Below are 16,448 nucleotides of genomic sequence, written 5' to 3'. Positions count from 1 at the left end.
CAAGAATACTTCCATTAAGAAAAATATCACTAAATAAGGATGGCAATATGAACTATGATAAAAGGCCTATTTTTAAATTTAAGAGTTCATTTAAAACAGTAAGCTTTTTTTTAAGAGTTCATTTAAAACAGTAATAGTTGATTTTCTTATCTTTAATATTGTATATACTTTGGACCCATATTTCTATGAGTTTGGCAGTTTAGTTCAAATTCTCCGCCCCTCCCCCCCTTTGGAAACAGTTCTAAATCATATTGCTGTACTATTGCAGTTGAAGTATTTAGTTATCACTCAGGATGAGGTTTAGAATAAATGAAGATGAGCTCAGATGGATAATGTTGGAGAAATACCTAGACCAGAAATCAGGAGATAGGATTCTTTCTGGCTTCACCTGTCTCTAACTAGACCTCGCCTCTCTGAGCTTTAGCTTCCTTCCTATACAGGGATGCAGGCACTGTAGACCTCTTGATATCTAAGGTCCTACCAACCCTAAAGATTCCGTGATAAAATTCTAAATGTTTATGCAAGTTATAGGACTGATAAAAAATTATCCTCAGTATATGAATAACTTCTTGAAAAGCTTGTCTATAACATGTATTTAAATGTTTAATTATGAAAAATTTCAAACATATACAAAGGTAGGGTTTTTTTCCCAATGATACAGTGACTCCCCACATTTAACAATTCATACTATATATTTTAAAACTGAAGGTTTTTGTTAACTAAAGGGGAAACATTTTCCCAATTACAGACAACACCACGAAACTACCACTGTATAGTTAACTTCAGAGTAGGCTGAATTAAATCAAATCCTGCTTTGGTGGTAATATTTCCAATGGGAGTCTTTTTTTTTAACATTTCGTTTTAAAATAAGTTTTGACTTACAGAAAAGTTACGAAACTAGTACAGAGAATTCCCTTACATACTTCACCCAGCTTCCCTTAATGCTAAAATCTTACATTTATCAAAATTGGGAAATTAGCATTGATACAATAACAGTAACTTTTGTACAGACCTTGTTTGAATTTCACCAATTGCCACACTGATGTCTTTTTTCTGGTCCACGATCAAATTCAGGATCCAGCATTGTGTTTAGTTGTCATGTCTCCTTTGTCCCCTCCAGTCTATGATAGTTCATCACTCTTTCTTTGTGTTTTTCATGACTTTAATACTTTTGAAGACAACTGGCCAGCTATTTTGTAGAATACTCCTCAATTTGGATTTGTCTGATGTTTTCTCTTGATTAGATTGAGGTTACACATTTTGGGGTAAATACCACATAAGTGATGTGTGCTTCTCAGTTCATTGTCAGGAGGTACACGATGTTGGTATCTCATCATTGCTGAGAACATTGGTTAAGGAGAGGTCTGCCATGTTTCTCCACTGTAAAGTTACTGTTTTTCCTTTTAATTACTAAGTATCTCATTGGGAGTGAAATACTAGGAGACTATACAAATATCTTCTTTTATATCACACCTTCACACACTGATTTTAGCATCCCTGAATGATTTTTGCATGCAGTAGTTTATTACTGTGATATTTGCCTAATGGTGATTTTATCTCCACTTTTCCTTCTACATTTAATTGGAGCTCTGCTGTAAGAAAGAGCAGCCTCTTCTCCCATTTATTTATTCAGTTATTTATTTATATCAGTATGGATTTTTTTTTCTGTAGATTATTATATGTTACTATTCTTACTTATTTTATTGCTCAGATTGTCCCATATTTGGCCATTGGAAACTCTTCTCCAGTTTGGCTCTTGTGTCCTTTCAATGTACATGCTACATTGTTTTTTAAACTCTTGGTAACTTCGGCACCACTGGTGCTCTAGGCTCATTTGTAATTTCCCTGTCCCGGGTTTAAAATTAACCATTTTCCAAGAAAGTAAGATCTAAGTGCTAGGTCTACTCATGGAATGTTACTGTTTCAAGAATCTCTTAGCAGACAAAACTAGGAAATACATGTACCTCAGTATGCATATACACACATTTATATGTATTTCTATATTAGTCTGTATACATAATAAAAACTATGAGTATATACTGACACTTCCCATTCCAATCCAACACCGTGGGTTTCTTCTAACCTCTTCCTGTGCTTATTTGAAACTACTTTCTCCGACAGTGAGAAACTTGGCTCTCATCATCCACACATTGTAGAATATATAGAAGGTACTTTCAGAATTGCCAACCCATGTCCCTGTGAAAAACAAATTTCCTTAATAGGAAATATTTGTGTATAGTTCCTCTTGTCATTAGCCTTACAGCATACGTTAAAAACAGTTTTCCAACTTAGTTCTTTTCTTCCTCACTCTCTTCACTATGGTTATGTTATACATTTGTAATACAGTTTGGTTCATTGGTTATGTTTGCATTCCATTTGCGGTTCCCCCTCACACTGGTTGATTTTAATTATTCATTTATTTTTTGGATATATGAAACATTACCATGAGATTCTAAACTACAGTTATTGTTCAGTATCCACAAGGGATTTGTTTCAGGACACACTCAACTCTCCCCATCTCCATCCCCCACAGATCCCAAAATCTACCGATGCTCAAGTCTCATATATAAAATGGTGTATTTGCATATAACTTGCACACATCCTCCCATATACTTTAAATCATCTCTAGATTGCTTATACCTAATACAGTGTAAATGCTATCTAAATTGTTATACTGCGTTTAAGGAATAATGACAAGAAAAAAGTCTGTGCATGTTCAGTACAGAAGCAGTCATCGTAGGCCTAACTACATAGTACATGTCAGCAGCAACGTAACTCCCCTACCCCCACCCCCTCTGCCGAATTTTTTTGATTCACAGTTGGGTGCAGAACCCGCAGATACAGAGGGCCAACTGTATACAAAAATATATACTCAGAAGTGTTATTCCTCCCTCATCCCTACTAACTTGTTCCCATTTCCCCATTATTTCTTCCTGTTGGTAACTAATCTCACTAGTTTCTAATTCTCATATTTCTTTTGCAGAAATGAGCAGATACATGTATTTTTTTTTTTTTTGCATAAAGGGTAACATGCTATGAATGAAAATTTTTAAATGTATTTGAATAATTCTTTATATAATTTTATTTTCTCTGCTTTTAAATATCTTAAGAAAGGGCAATGACTGATCTTTTGTCTCTCATCTTGTTAGATTATAATTTACTGGAAAATTTTAGAGTAAATTGTTAATTTTTATTTTTTTCTTCCAAAAGCCCTTTTTGGTTTTTTGGGACAAGTCAATTTTATAAAAATTTCTTGTATGTTCATTTATCAAAGTTAAGGTGTCCTGTTTTCCCTCTTTGAAACAAGTTAGCTATGTGTGGGAGGAGGACAGAAGGTTGACTTAAAAGTAGTCCTTGTCAGAAACCAAGATCACATTGTTCTTTTTGAAGTCTTCTCGTACTTCACTGGTTTGCCTTTTTTTGTAACATCAGCCATGCACTTAGATTCAAAACCAGGTAGAAACCCTAGAACTAAATCCAGTTCTGCAGTGCAATAGAACAACAGACAATGATCATTATAAGTCATTATAGATACACAGAGTTACAAAGTTTCTGTCATTTCTGTGTAAAGGTACAGTGAGTAGTGGGGGCATGGCCATACAGGCTTTGGGAGCAACAGACTTGAAATATATTTGGAATCTTGATATTTTTATGACTATACAAGTTACTTAACCATCTTGAGCATCTAGTTTTCTTATCTGTAAAATGGGAATAATAATCTCCCGCCCCCCATAAACTGTTATGACAGTTAAATGAAGAAAGGTGCCTAGTTCATGGTGGCATTCAATTTCTTTTCTCTGTTATGTTTATATCATTTGTTTTGCTTCCTTTAAAGAAATAAATTCTTGATCCTCTTTCTCTTATATCCTAGATCCAATCCATCAGCAAATCTTTTTGGTTCTACCAGGGTTAACCTGGAACCCATCATTAATTTGTCTTTTGTCCTAACAGTCTTCAAATTAATTATATATATCTTAATAATAATCTTACCTAAATCATATTCCTTCAGGATTTTTGTTTGTTTGTTGAAAAGTAAAATTATAGACTGAATCAAAAGGCTTTTACCGAATAGTGATCTTTTACTTCCTTTTAATAACTTGTTTGTTTTCTATGTGAAAGAGAAAACTTAGTTAGACAGGATTTATTCTTTCTCATAGAAATTTTGGCTTTTACTGTCTCTGTCAGGATCCTAATGCTTGCAAATCAATTTTTAGATTCCATTCCAGTGTACTTTTTGTTATGTCAATTAAGATGACAATCTTGTAATTTTTATTCAGTGTCCTTTTTGCATTTAAAAAAAGTCACTGTGTTCTAAGGTATTCTAATTGACATTATTATGATGACTGATACTTTAGTCATCCTACTTTAGTTTAATTGCCAGTAGTGGCTACGTTGTTACTTTTAAGCTTTGCTTTCTTAGAAAATTCAATAGGACTGACATAATGCTCTAAATAGCCACCAGGACCCCTTACCACAACTCCCCATCTCTCACGTCTAATTTGTTAAGTGTTTGGAGTGGGCACATCAAAGTGCCGGCTGAATGTGGCTTTCTAACCTCTAGCTTCACAGTGCTTTCAACCAACTTTGCAAGCAAAGAATGCAGACATGGGTAGTATTTTCAAATGCGAAAATTTCAGTAGAATGATCTGTGTCAGTGGCCCCCAACCTTTTTTGGCACTAGGGACCGGTGTTCTTATGAGATTCTAATACCTGATGATCTGAGGTGGTGCTGCTACTAGCTCTGGAGAGCAGCTGCAAATACAGATGAAGCTTCGCTTGCTCGCCCGCCATTCCCCTGCCTCTGTACAGCCCCGTTCCTAACAGACCACGGACGGTATGGTCAGGTCCAGGAGTTAGGGACCCCTGATCTGCGGGATTCAAATTGTTGGAGCACTCTTCCCACTCATCTCATTTTCTTCTCCAAATCCCACTGAAGTGAAAGATGGGGCCTGAGAGTAGAAACTGATTTCAGAAAAGAGGAAGAAATCCATATTAGTGCTGGCAAACAGGGAGAATACAAGAAATGGATCAGAAATTATTAAGAGCTTCTGGAATATGTAAAGTAGATGAAATTGGACTGATGGAAACTAGACTCAGGAAACCCAACCCAAAACAGGTGTAGAGAAGACCTCCACAGAGGTACATACCGTTCTTCTCAACAGGCATGGGCAGAACTCCAAGCCCAGTCAGCTGGTGCAAGGGACCCAAAGCAGGCTATGGGGCAATCATCAGGGTTGTTATAAAACAATATGGAACAGCTGAGCTAGTAAACCTCTAGTGTGGCAATCCTCAACTTTGGCTGGATTTACAATTACCTGGGGAGCTTTGAAAATCCTCATGCCCAGGCTTTTAGCTTGGACCGGTTAAATAAAAACCTCAAATCTCCAAAGACAGAACTCCTCAGCTTTCCCAGGGGATTCTCGTTTGCAGCTCAGGATTGAAAATTACTACTCTAAGATCTGGCTGTGACTTTTGCTCCCAGGCTAAAGCCATGAAGGCCAGATTTCTAAAATAGGACCTGTCTCAGAAGACTCCACATGGTAGGACTTGGACTAGAGAATGAGAACGTAAAGTGTCTTTGAACTTTTAAAACAGACGTGAAGAGGGGAAAAGTGAAATAGCAGCTCTGCACAACAGTAAATATGCTAAAGTGTTTTGCTTCTGAAGTAAAATCTTTTCATACATTGCCAGTGGGAAAACTGTCCCCAGTCTTCCTGTGCACATTGTGCTCGGCACATAATAAATGCTTAGTAAATACTTGTAATCTCTTTACCCAGAGATCGCTACAATTAGCCCACCCCTTTTGGGAAAAGGCCTACCATGGAAATGTATTCAACTGCTTAGAAATACTGTGCTAGGTAGCTATAAACGTTTGATCTTGCTTAATTCTTTTTTTTATAATAAGACCAGACAACAAAGACTCATCAGCAAAATACCATGGAAAAGAAGCACCGAAGTGGACTAAGAAGAAACAGAAGAGAACTTTTAAAATACTAATTACTATCTTCAAAGATATTTAACAAGATACTAAATTTATAAGTTAAACAACCAGCTTCTCTGAAAAAAGAAAGAGAAGATAAGAAAGTTTTTGGAAATTAAGAATATGATTATTAAAATTAGAACTTAGAGGAGGGGTTGAAAAGCAAAATGGACAGTCCAAGAATTCTGAATTCATGATATGAAAGAAAGTCAAGAATATCTCAGAACACAGAGCAAAAAAAGAAAGATGAAAGAAAAATTAGAAGACAGAGATAATCAAGGATAGAAAATGTTCATCTAATCAAACATGTAATAGAAGAAAATTTCCTAGAGAAGATAGAAGAGTCGTAAGATTGAAAGGGCTAGTTGATAGTGCCATACCAGGAGGAAGGAGTGCTTTTTCACCTAGATACATCTTGGTGAAATATCTTAATTCCATAGTTTAAAAGAAAATTTTGAACTCTTCCAGAGAAGAACAAACTATATGCAAAGGAATGAGAATCAGAATAGCAGACTTCTTATGCGTGACACTAAATACTAAAAGACAGTTTTTTGAACATTGTGTCTAACTATGAGTGTTTTAAACATAGAATTCTATAGTCATTATCATTTAAGTATGAGAACAAACTTAACTTGGAACATGCAGACTCATGCCCTTTTAAAAAAAACACTATAAGATATATATATATACACTAAAACATCACACAAAAAAAATTAATAAATCCAAGAAGTGAAGACTCAGGCATAAGAAACATTAGGGAGCAAAAAATAATTCCCAGAACATGACAGTGAAGTTATATACACTTAGTTATATACACTTATCTTGAAAAAACCCTGAAATGGTAGAACTTTAATGTTAAAAATAATAGTTTGACCGTCTGGAGCTAGGTTCTGGATCATTTTAACAAAATGTGGTAAGATGGGAAATGGAAAGGGGATACAAAATTGCCTAAAATGATTTTCTTTTTCTAGGGGTGATTATGCTGATTAATTGTTAACATGATAAAAATACATACACCTTGAAACGAAGACGTGTTTAAAATTTAATGTTAGGTACTAGTAGGAACAGGATGTAGAACTTCCAAACCCAGTGGAGAGTGGGGAAGTGGAGGAACAAGGAAAATGTGATCGATCCAGTAAAAGTAATAAAGGAAAAATAATAAGAAAACATTATATAGAAAACCTAAAATAAGATGGTAGGAATAAAACAAATCATATCTGTGATTACAAAATATATGAATAGGAAAAAGTCACCTATAAAAGCAAAAACTCTTACAAGAGTAAAACAAAACCTAGCTGTATGTTCTTTTTAAATAAAACACCAAAACCAGAATGGTATGAAAAATTGAAAATGGAGGAAAGATTTCATGTATGACCATGTTGAGATCTGATAGAACTGAAGTGTTTTTAGTTTTGTTTTTCACATGCTTTCGAAGTATTTATGAATGTCCTGGCAGATTTTGTCTGGTAAGAAAAGGCAAATTCTTGAAACCATTTTATCTTTTACAAAATAATGTATTGTGGCACTTGGTCTAAAATGGACAGCGTTTGTTCTTTTCAGTATTTTAGATTTATATAGCTCCTTCTAAAAAGTTATCTTCAAGTTTTAGAGTAAAATCTTAGTAGAAAATAGTCTTATTTATTATTTAAAAAAAAAATCCAGCCAATGGATCATTTGTTTTAGAATCGTATTAAAAAACAAAGGCTCTATATCATTAAAGAATTTAAATAACTTAAAATTTATTAAAAATAGGAGTACCAACTAATATATAAAAAAGGAAAATTCTTATGAGTGAAAATTACTACCATTTTCCTTAATGCTCTGTTTTCACATTAATCATTAAATAAATATTTACTTTCTGGCCCTGAACTGTGTGTTGAGCACTGTGAGGTACAAAAGAAGCATAGGACATTGCTTTTTCCTACTTTTGAGTTTTATTCACACTTTGAAAACTCTCTGTGACAGCCATTAAGTGGTTTCTTATATTATATTAAGTTCTAAAACTTGTTTTATCTGATATAATTAACCACTAATTGCAGTAAATAATCATAGCTAACATTTATCGAGTTCATCTCTGTGTCCACATGTAACAGTGTGAAAACATAGCAGACACCCTGACATACAAATGAATAAATGTCAAGCACTGGGCTAAAAGCTTTAATCAGTACCTAATTTAATCCTCTCAGTATTTAGCTAATACTATTTTTCCTTTTCTGTAGTGAAGAAACTGAGTCAGATAATTTAGATGACCTTGCCCAAAGCCACAGTTGTTAAGTGGCAGACTGGGACTGGAATCCACATTTGACTCAAGTGCTAAACCCATGTAAAGAGAAGAGTCGTGAGGATTCGTGTAGGTGTAGAATTTATTGCTATGTTAATGCTTCCTGTTTAGACTGAGATATGTCATTTGCATAAATGTTATTCTATTCAGTAGTCAGCTTCCATGTCTGCTCTCAGCATCTATCCCTCAGTTCCATAAGCAATTTTACAGTGTTATTTCTTAATCTCGAAAAGTATGAAATCATGCAGAGGAGGAAAGAAGGCAGTTTGCCCCCACTTTGACCACCATGCCTGGTGGGAACAGTTTCTCTGCTAATCAGTGATTAATATGCTATCCTGATTTTAGAAATCCTTCTCTGCTTCCTCATTTGCCTTTTCAGGGGTTTGTTAAGATCTACTGTCTCTTGGATGCTCTACTCTATTAGACAGGAGACACAGGCAGAGAGAAACTCATTTGGCATGAATTAGGCAGCAGAGAAAACACTTGGCTAGTGGGAGTAACCTGTCAACCTGGTTTTCTCTGGCCAAATGACCGGTCTTGTCTAGTAGTAATGCTATTACAACATTCCCATTCAGATCCCCATGACCCAGTAATTGTTTTAGGAATGAGTGCAAAGCTATCAGACACCAACTACTATAATTAGAAAAGGGAAAAACAGACACTTACCAGAGCTACGTCTTTAGGCTGGAGCGTTTACAGCACTTTTTTTTAAAGGTTATGGAGCCTCTTTCTCAGTTTTGCTTCCTAAAATAAAATTATACAGTTTTGGGGTTCTTGTATTCCAGTGTTTGTTACTGCAGTACACTCTTTCCTCCCCCCACCCGTTTTAATCGGAGTACAAATTGCTGTCAGCACATTGAGTTCATGTGCCAGCCACATTCAGAACAGGGTGTTCTGTGCTCTTCAAAACAAAATTGCTGTAGGGCAGTAAGAGAACAATAAGTCAGAGCTCCAGTTTAAGTGATGTTTTGCAGCAGACCAGCCTCATTGGATGTGGTTACACTCAGATTGCGCAGCTAAACTCTAGTAATTCGGTTTGGTTTGACTTCATGGGGTTTGCAGGACCTCTCCCTACTCTTTAAGTTACGTAAACCATAAGTCAAGAGAAAATGTTGTCCCTTTTTAACTCACTTATTTCTTTCTCTACCAAAAAAAAAGCCCTAAGTAGAAGCATCCTGTATGTACTTTAATTCTCTTTGGGCACGTCATAGATCATTTACTTCCCGTAAATCATGCTGGTTGGAATTAGCAACAGACCTCCTGAGCCCTAGAGGCTGAGCTCCCAGTGAGTCATGATGGTTATTATTAAATATTTATTAAATGAGTATTTGCATTAAGAGATTCAAGGTCAGAAGCAACCACAGGTCTTCCATAGCCAGCTCTACCACAGTTTGGTGGCAATTTTTGAGACAGTTGAAAAAAATAATAGCTGGCTGGATGGGACCTAGGCATGCCTGACTCTATCACCATAAAGGGAAGCCCCCACTGTGGCAGTTGACACGTTTCTGTGGCTCCGAGGTGGTGTGTGAGTTTTTCTCAGCAGTCTTGTAGAACTCGTCCAACAGTGTTCCAAGTTTAGAAGCCGGTTAACTAGCTATAGTTTTTGCTACTTATAGATGTAAAAAGTCAATGGACCGTATATTCCCTGAGGCTATAATACCTCCTCTTGCTCTGACATTCCAGATAGTATTAAAAATGGTGGTTTTACATATATATATATGTATAAAACTGGTGTATGTGTGTGCGCGCACACACGTCAGTTTATCAGTTTAAGATTTTACTGTAGATAGTTTTAGTTCAGGTCCAACTTAGAACAATTAGATTTACCAGAGGGGGAAAAAAAAAGATTAGTCCATGTATAAGATAGTAAGTATTTATAAGAGTTATTATAAATTTTTACCTTTTATTAGGTGGCCACAACATTTGTTTTATCACGTATTGTCTCTTAGACCAGCTTCAATGAATGGTTTGTTGTGGGGTTTTTTGCTTGCTTAATTATGCCTTCATTATCATTTGACTTGAACTTTTTTTTACATGCTTGCTTCACTTATCTTTCCCAACATATTTATTAGTCTATCTTTTTTATTCTAATATTACAGGTTATCACATGTGAAGAACCCTTTTTTCCCCAGAATTCATCTTTATTCTTTTTTTTTTTCCAATTAGAGTTGACATTCAGTATTATGTTAGTTTCAGGCGTACAGCCTAGTGGTTAGACATTTACATAATTTATGAAGTGATCCCCCTGATTAGTCTAGTACCCACCTGGCACTATACATAATTATTACAACATTATTGACTGTGTTCCTTATGCTGTACTTCACGTCCCCATGATTATTTTGTTAACTACTAATTTGTACTTTTTAATCTCTTCACCTTTTTCACAACTCCATCCCATCTGGCAGTCACTAGTTTGTTCTCTATATCTGTGAGTCTGTTTCTGTTTTGTTTGTTCATTTATTTTGTTCTTTAGAGTCCACATATAAGTGAGATCATATGGCATTTGTCCTTCTCTGTCTGGCTTATTTCACTTAGCATAATACCCTCTAGGTCCATCTGTGTTGTTGCAAATGATAAAATTTCATTTTTTAAATGGCCGAGTAGGTGTAAAGAGAACTTCTGAAATTATTTATATAATTTTAATATCAAGTATATACATCAAACCGAAAACCAGGCTAGGAAACTGACACATGGGCAGGAATCTTCTGCAGAGTCTCTGGATTTCCTGTTTTGAAAACACATTCAAACTTGATCAACCAAAAACCACAATGAATGTACTGATAGTTTCCTTCCCCACTAAATGTACTCTCCTTTAGGGAGGAAGATACTTCTAACAATAAACTTTTTTAGACAAAAAGATTTATCAACTAAGTTGTGAGCTACTAGGATAATAAATCTCAGTATTTGAGGAATTCCACAGTACATGGGCTGAAATCCACTTTGCTCACCCAGCAGATCTTTTTTCATGAAAGGTGTCATCACATTAGTCTAAATTCAATTTTTCGGGCAGATCTAAAAATATTTAAGAATGCAGACTTTTCAGAACTCTCAACTCCTTTCGAAGAAACACCAGTTTTTACTCTAGTAAAAATATCTTAAGCTTTAGATTCCCTGTTGAACCTCTCTAGTATGTATGTATTTGAAAATAATAAAGTTGGATTTACTTTAAAAATAATTACCAGTTCAAAAGAACTTTCAATGTGCTGCAGGTTGATTATTTTCTCTAGAGCATTCCAGAAGCGAGTGTAATAGAATCAGCAGCATTTGTAGTATGGGACCAAAAGCAAAATTTCTATATGCCAGCTCCACCCTGAGAGCCAGTCTAGTTCTTGCCCTTGTTTGGAGGATCTGACTCGAGAGGCAGGCCTTTTCTAATTTTGCCCAAGCTTCTTATACTCCATCTTGTGTCTGCAATGGGAACAAATCAGGATGGTATTAATCCTAGTAAATTAATTGTCTCATGGAAAAAGTATAACAGAACGAGTGATTTTTAGTCTCTCTAAAGCAAGTTATTGATCTAAAATAGAGCAACCAGTCTTAGAAAAGAAGTATTTTAAGAAATTGTTACATTGAATCTAGGCCATTATATTACAAAAGTAGAAATAAAACATTTTCTTATGAAAGACAAATTATTATATTGCTGTTGTGCTATCATACAAGCCATCTATTTTCCTTTTTTAATTAAATTAATTGGAGTGACATTGTTTAATAAAATTATATTGGTTTCAGTGTACAGTTCAATAATACATCATATGTATATTGCATTGTGTGTTTACCACCCAAAGTTTCCCTCCATCTTATATTTGATCCCCTTTTCCCTTATCTACCCCCACATCCATTTTTCTTATTGAGTCAAAGACCTCAATGGTAAGGAATGAATAATCCTATTAAAAGTACTTGAAAGTTTCAGAGAATCGTTTATCCTAGGAAAAAAGTCTAACTGATCAAGAGAAAGTATATATATTTATATGCCTTTTTTCTGTTTTGTCTTATAAAAACATAAAAGCCCCTTATGTAATATGAAATTTCCTGGGAATAAGATGAGTGAGTTTGAGTGGAATAGGGAATTAGGCCCCAAGAAATTGACCTCTTTACTTAACATTTCAGAAGAGGCGGTTAAGTAATACGTGAAGTTATAGTAGACTGTTGACTCCTTCAAGCTTTACATTTATTACCCTACTGAGGGACATAGCTATGTTAGTTGTTGATGATGTTGACTTTGGGTTTTCCGTTTTTATTCAAATGTATTTGTGAACTAGATTAAGACTTTAAAAAAAAACTTCTGTATTCAGTTAACCTTTGTATATCATTGGGGAAATAGTCATTCAGTTGTTTTTCATCTAAGCATCTGAAGTCAAGATGAAGTTATAAATGTTTAAGCTACTATATATTTGATATTAAATTTGTGCCAGTTTGATAATTATCTAGTATTTCTTAATCTCGTGTTACAGGTGAGGAAACCTGTCATTTAGTAGGCTTAGATCAAACCCGTGTTTCCACTTTGTTTTGCTATCCACTAAGCTATCTTATTGATACAGTATCAGTAATTATAAGTTTAAACTTAAAACAGAAAGAAATACGATTGCTCTTAAATTTCCAGACTGGGTGGACTAAGCCTTGATAAGCCATATCATGTATGTCTCTAGATGAAATGAGAAAAGGAAATACTCATTTATCACTTCCCTAGATTAGCCAGTCCTAGGAGCAGCTTTGTTGACTGCCCTGTCTCCTCTCCCTCAGTCCACCTGGAAGGCCACTGTGGTGGAAAGATGTTTGATTGCAGAGATGTGATATTCATTGTTGGCGAAGGAGAAGACCACGACATTCCAATTGGAATTGACAAAGCCCTGGAGAAAATGCAGCGGGAAGAACAATGTATTTTATATCTTGGACCACGGTAAGCAGCGCATTAGTTCAGTACACAGCGAAGTTGTCTGAAGAACAGGGATATGCTTGCTTTTTCGGTCAACATTTTGGTATTTTCAGTGAAGTTAATGCTAACAGTGGAAACAATTAAATCAAGCTATAGTTACAGAGTGAACCACTAGGCCTTATGTCACAAAATTTTGTGAGCCTGTTTACTCGATTGATATGTATATGTTAAAGATAAGACGGACAGGCAAGTTTTCCTTTTTTATTTGTTTTGCCTACCATATTGCCAAGACAGGAAGCTGTTGACACATCTCACGTGATTCTCTTACCCCTCTTTCCTTTAATCTAAAGTAGGCAAGAGGCAGTACAACATGTTGGGGTTGGAAGTAGAAGCATTTGGATGATTTATTACTACTTGAATTTGTGCCACCTGTTCTTATACAGTCCCTGAAAAAAAGAAAGAATGTTCTTCCTGCATCTAAAGGCAGCGGAGATGACTCATTTTTGCCTAAATTTTTCCCATCATAAGGATACCCATTAGCACTTCCAAGCTTAGAACTATCAGACACTAACAGTCTCTCTTGTGAAAACATGTTTGGTATTATTTTTAGATCTAAAATTATACCATGTATCCAACCCTTCTATCTTGAGAAATGGACCCTTGAGAGAAACCAGGGTGTTTTGATTCTGTCTGCATGTGAGTGCATCTGCTTATCTTGTGTCTGCTCCTTCTCTGCCTCTTTGGATTTCACTCAGTAGGATTTTGAGGAACTACGCTTACCAATAGGTAATATTGTGCCTTTTGTACAATCACTTGCCTTTGTGTAGCTTCAGTAGTAGTCATTGCAGATACACCTTTGCCGTAACACTTGGGCCATAATCATATTTCTCAAGTGATGTTTTAACCATGCTACTACCCACTTGAAAATCCTTCCAAAATGCTCTACTCCTTGAACCCTTCAGAGCCTTCACTGGGGGCACCTTTTATTTAATACCTTCTTTATTTTATTTAATACCTTCTTTTTCTTTGTCATATTCCTTTCCCACTACTATATTCCCACTTCAGTGTTTTATTTACATTTATTCTGTATTTGTAGTTCACCTCTAGGTTAACCAATTTCTTTCCGTAAGGAACTTTTTAAATCAAACAATGCATAGAGAAGTCTATCTCCTCCATATCCAAATAATATCTAATGATTTTTAACGTAGCTCCAAAATTATAGTAGTTCTAGATTCATATAGGGTGGCATTTTGTGTCCAGTGTATGTTTTCAGATTTAAATTCCTTGAGGATAAGTTGTATACACTGTGAGCATATAATATTATGTGAGTGAGTTTGTTACATTTTAACTTAGCTGACAAGGTACTTAGGGCAGATTCTCAAGTGTAATGGCAAAGAGAAACAAATTATCCTTATATTTATTAATGAAAATAGTTCCTCGCAAGTTTAAATTGTTTGTCGTGTCTTCAGTGCTTAAACCCTGCTATGCAACTTACTAGCTGTGTTCTCTTGTGGAAGTCACTTAAGTCTCCTAAACCACAGTTCCCCTTCTATAAAATGGATATAGCAGTATCTATCTCATAAAATTGTGGAGAACTAAATGAGATAATGCACATAAAGAACTTGGCAGACTTATGCCTGACACACACCCTCGGCATATTAGCTATTTTTGCTATTGCGATTTATATCTTTCTCTTCCGTTTTACCCTCAGGCCACAAGAAAAAGGAAACCCTGTTTTAACATACAGTAGATTTTTCAGATTTTTTTCAGTCATAAAAGTAGTCAACAAGTTTTCATAAATTTCTAGGTGTAAAAGTTTTTTCATATGTTTTAGTATAGTTAGAAAGAAACACGTTGTCTTAAATTCTTTAAGATGTTGGTTAGTATGTTGAAGAGTTGTATAAAGTACGTACTTTGCAATAGACTACCCAGACATGCGCTGCGTAGTATTATCCATGTATGTAGAAAACCCCAGCACACCAGGCATTTTGTGAGTGCTTGCAGTGAATATACTTGTCTTATTCAGACTTCCACTTATCACACAACATTGCATCTGAGTGCTGCTGTAAATACGGCTCTGGTGACAATATGCTCTGTATTACTCTTAGTGTCACCTGTATTTCCTTCTCCAAAAGATTTCCAGGTCATACTTTCTCGTCGATTTTGATAGACTCCTTGGCAGGGCAGGGTGTTTTCATAGTAAAAAATTCGTAAAATACTTCCAAAGAACCCATTTTCTCTTATCATCACGATAACATCTTATATATTTTAAGTATTGCGACTATTAATCTTTTTCGTTTTAGGTAAAGTATGGCTAGTTTTGACTTTTTTTTTTTTTTTTTTTATCGTTCCTTATGTTTTCTGTCCTGCACTAACCCCATACAAAACCATAGGCTGCCAAGAGTCACAGTGTCTAATTATGAGGCAATGTGGGTCAGAAACTAAACCATTATCTGAGGGCACACAGAGTCTGAATTTAAATACTGGCTCTGTACTGCCTCTTTCTGTGATCTCAGGAAGCACATCTCTTTGAGCCTCAGTTTTTTCATCTGTAAAAAGGGAATGATTGGTAAGAACTTAAGTACAAATGCTTCTTGTATGCACACGAAGGCTTGATGGTCATTATATTATCTCTACTCTGCAGGCGACTGTTAATTCAAGAGCATTAATACCGGATTCTTTCTGTTATTATAGCCCAGCTTGTCTTTTGGTGAAGTCCTAGAATTCCATTTGCGGTGTTCTCTTTCAGTCAGATTAATTATAGCATAAGTCAGACAACTTTCTTTATAATATGCAAGTCGGGTTAGATGCTTCAAAAACAGTTTGGTGTGAGCTTATACCTTCCTAGGATGATGTGTTCTACATACATCTCCACAGAATCTCTTCATTTGAACCCAGGAGGGATTGTAGAAGTAATATTCCTCTTCGGCCTTCTTTAATCCCACTGATAACAACCAGGACACTTTGGTGCCTCTCTTGACCCAGCCCCACATCTCCCACCCCCAGCCTTGAGACCCTTATTTGTGAGTTCCACTAAGGCAGCTTTTCTCATCCTCAGCACTATTGACGTCTCGGGCTGGGTGCTTCTTGGTTGCAAGGCCTGTCCTGTGCATTGTAGGATGTTTGGTAGTGTCCCTGGCCTATTCCCTCTAGATGCCAGTAGCACCCACCTAGTTGTGACAAGTGTATCTCTAGACATTGCCAGATGTCCCTGGTGGTGGGGGCATTAAAATCACCCCTATTGAGAGCCACTGGTCTAAGGCAAGTGCCAGAGCATCTGTTGGATTTGTGCCTGTTTAGCACAGGGCTCTAAA

General features: G+C 35.8%; 1 protein-coding gene across 1 annotated transcript in view; it reads left to right on the top strand.

The window, feature by feature from the left end:
- Positions 1-16,448, top strand: part of LOC105301051 (peptidyl-prolyl cis-trans isomerase FKBP5) — an 85,828-nt gene that overhangs the window by 51,817 nt on the left and 17,563 nt on the right. Inside the window, exon 6 of the mRNA XM_023538502.1 lies at positions 13,002-13,160. Coding sequence (XP_023394270.1) covers positions 13,002-13,160 — 159 coding nt within the window. The remainder of the gene's footprint in view (positions 1-13,001; positions 13,161-16,448) is intronic.

The sequence above is a fragment of the Pteropus vampyrus genome, unplaced genomic scaffold (genome assembly GCF_000151845.1).
Source record: "Pteropus vampyrus isolate Shadow unplaced genomic scaffold, Pvam_2.0 Scaffold225, whole genome shotgun sequence".
NCBI lineage: Eukaryota > Metazoa > Chordata > Mammalia > Chiroptera > Pteropodidae > Pteropus > Pteropus vampyrus.
The sequence above is the reverse complement of the archived record's forward strand: the minus strand, read 5'-3'. Positions and strand labels throughout refer to the sequence as shown.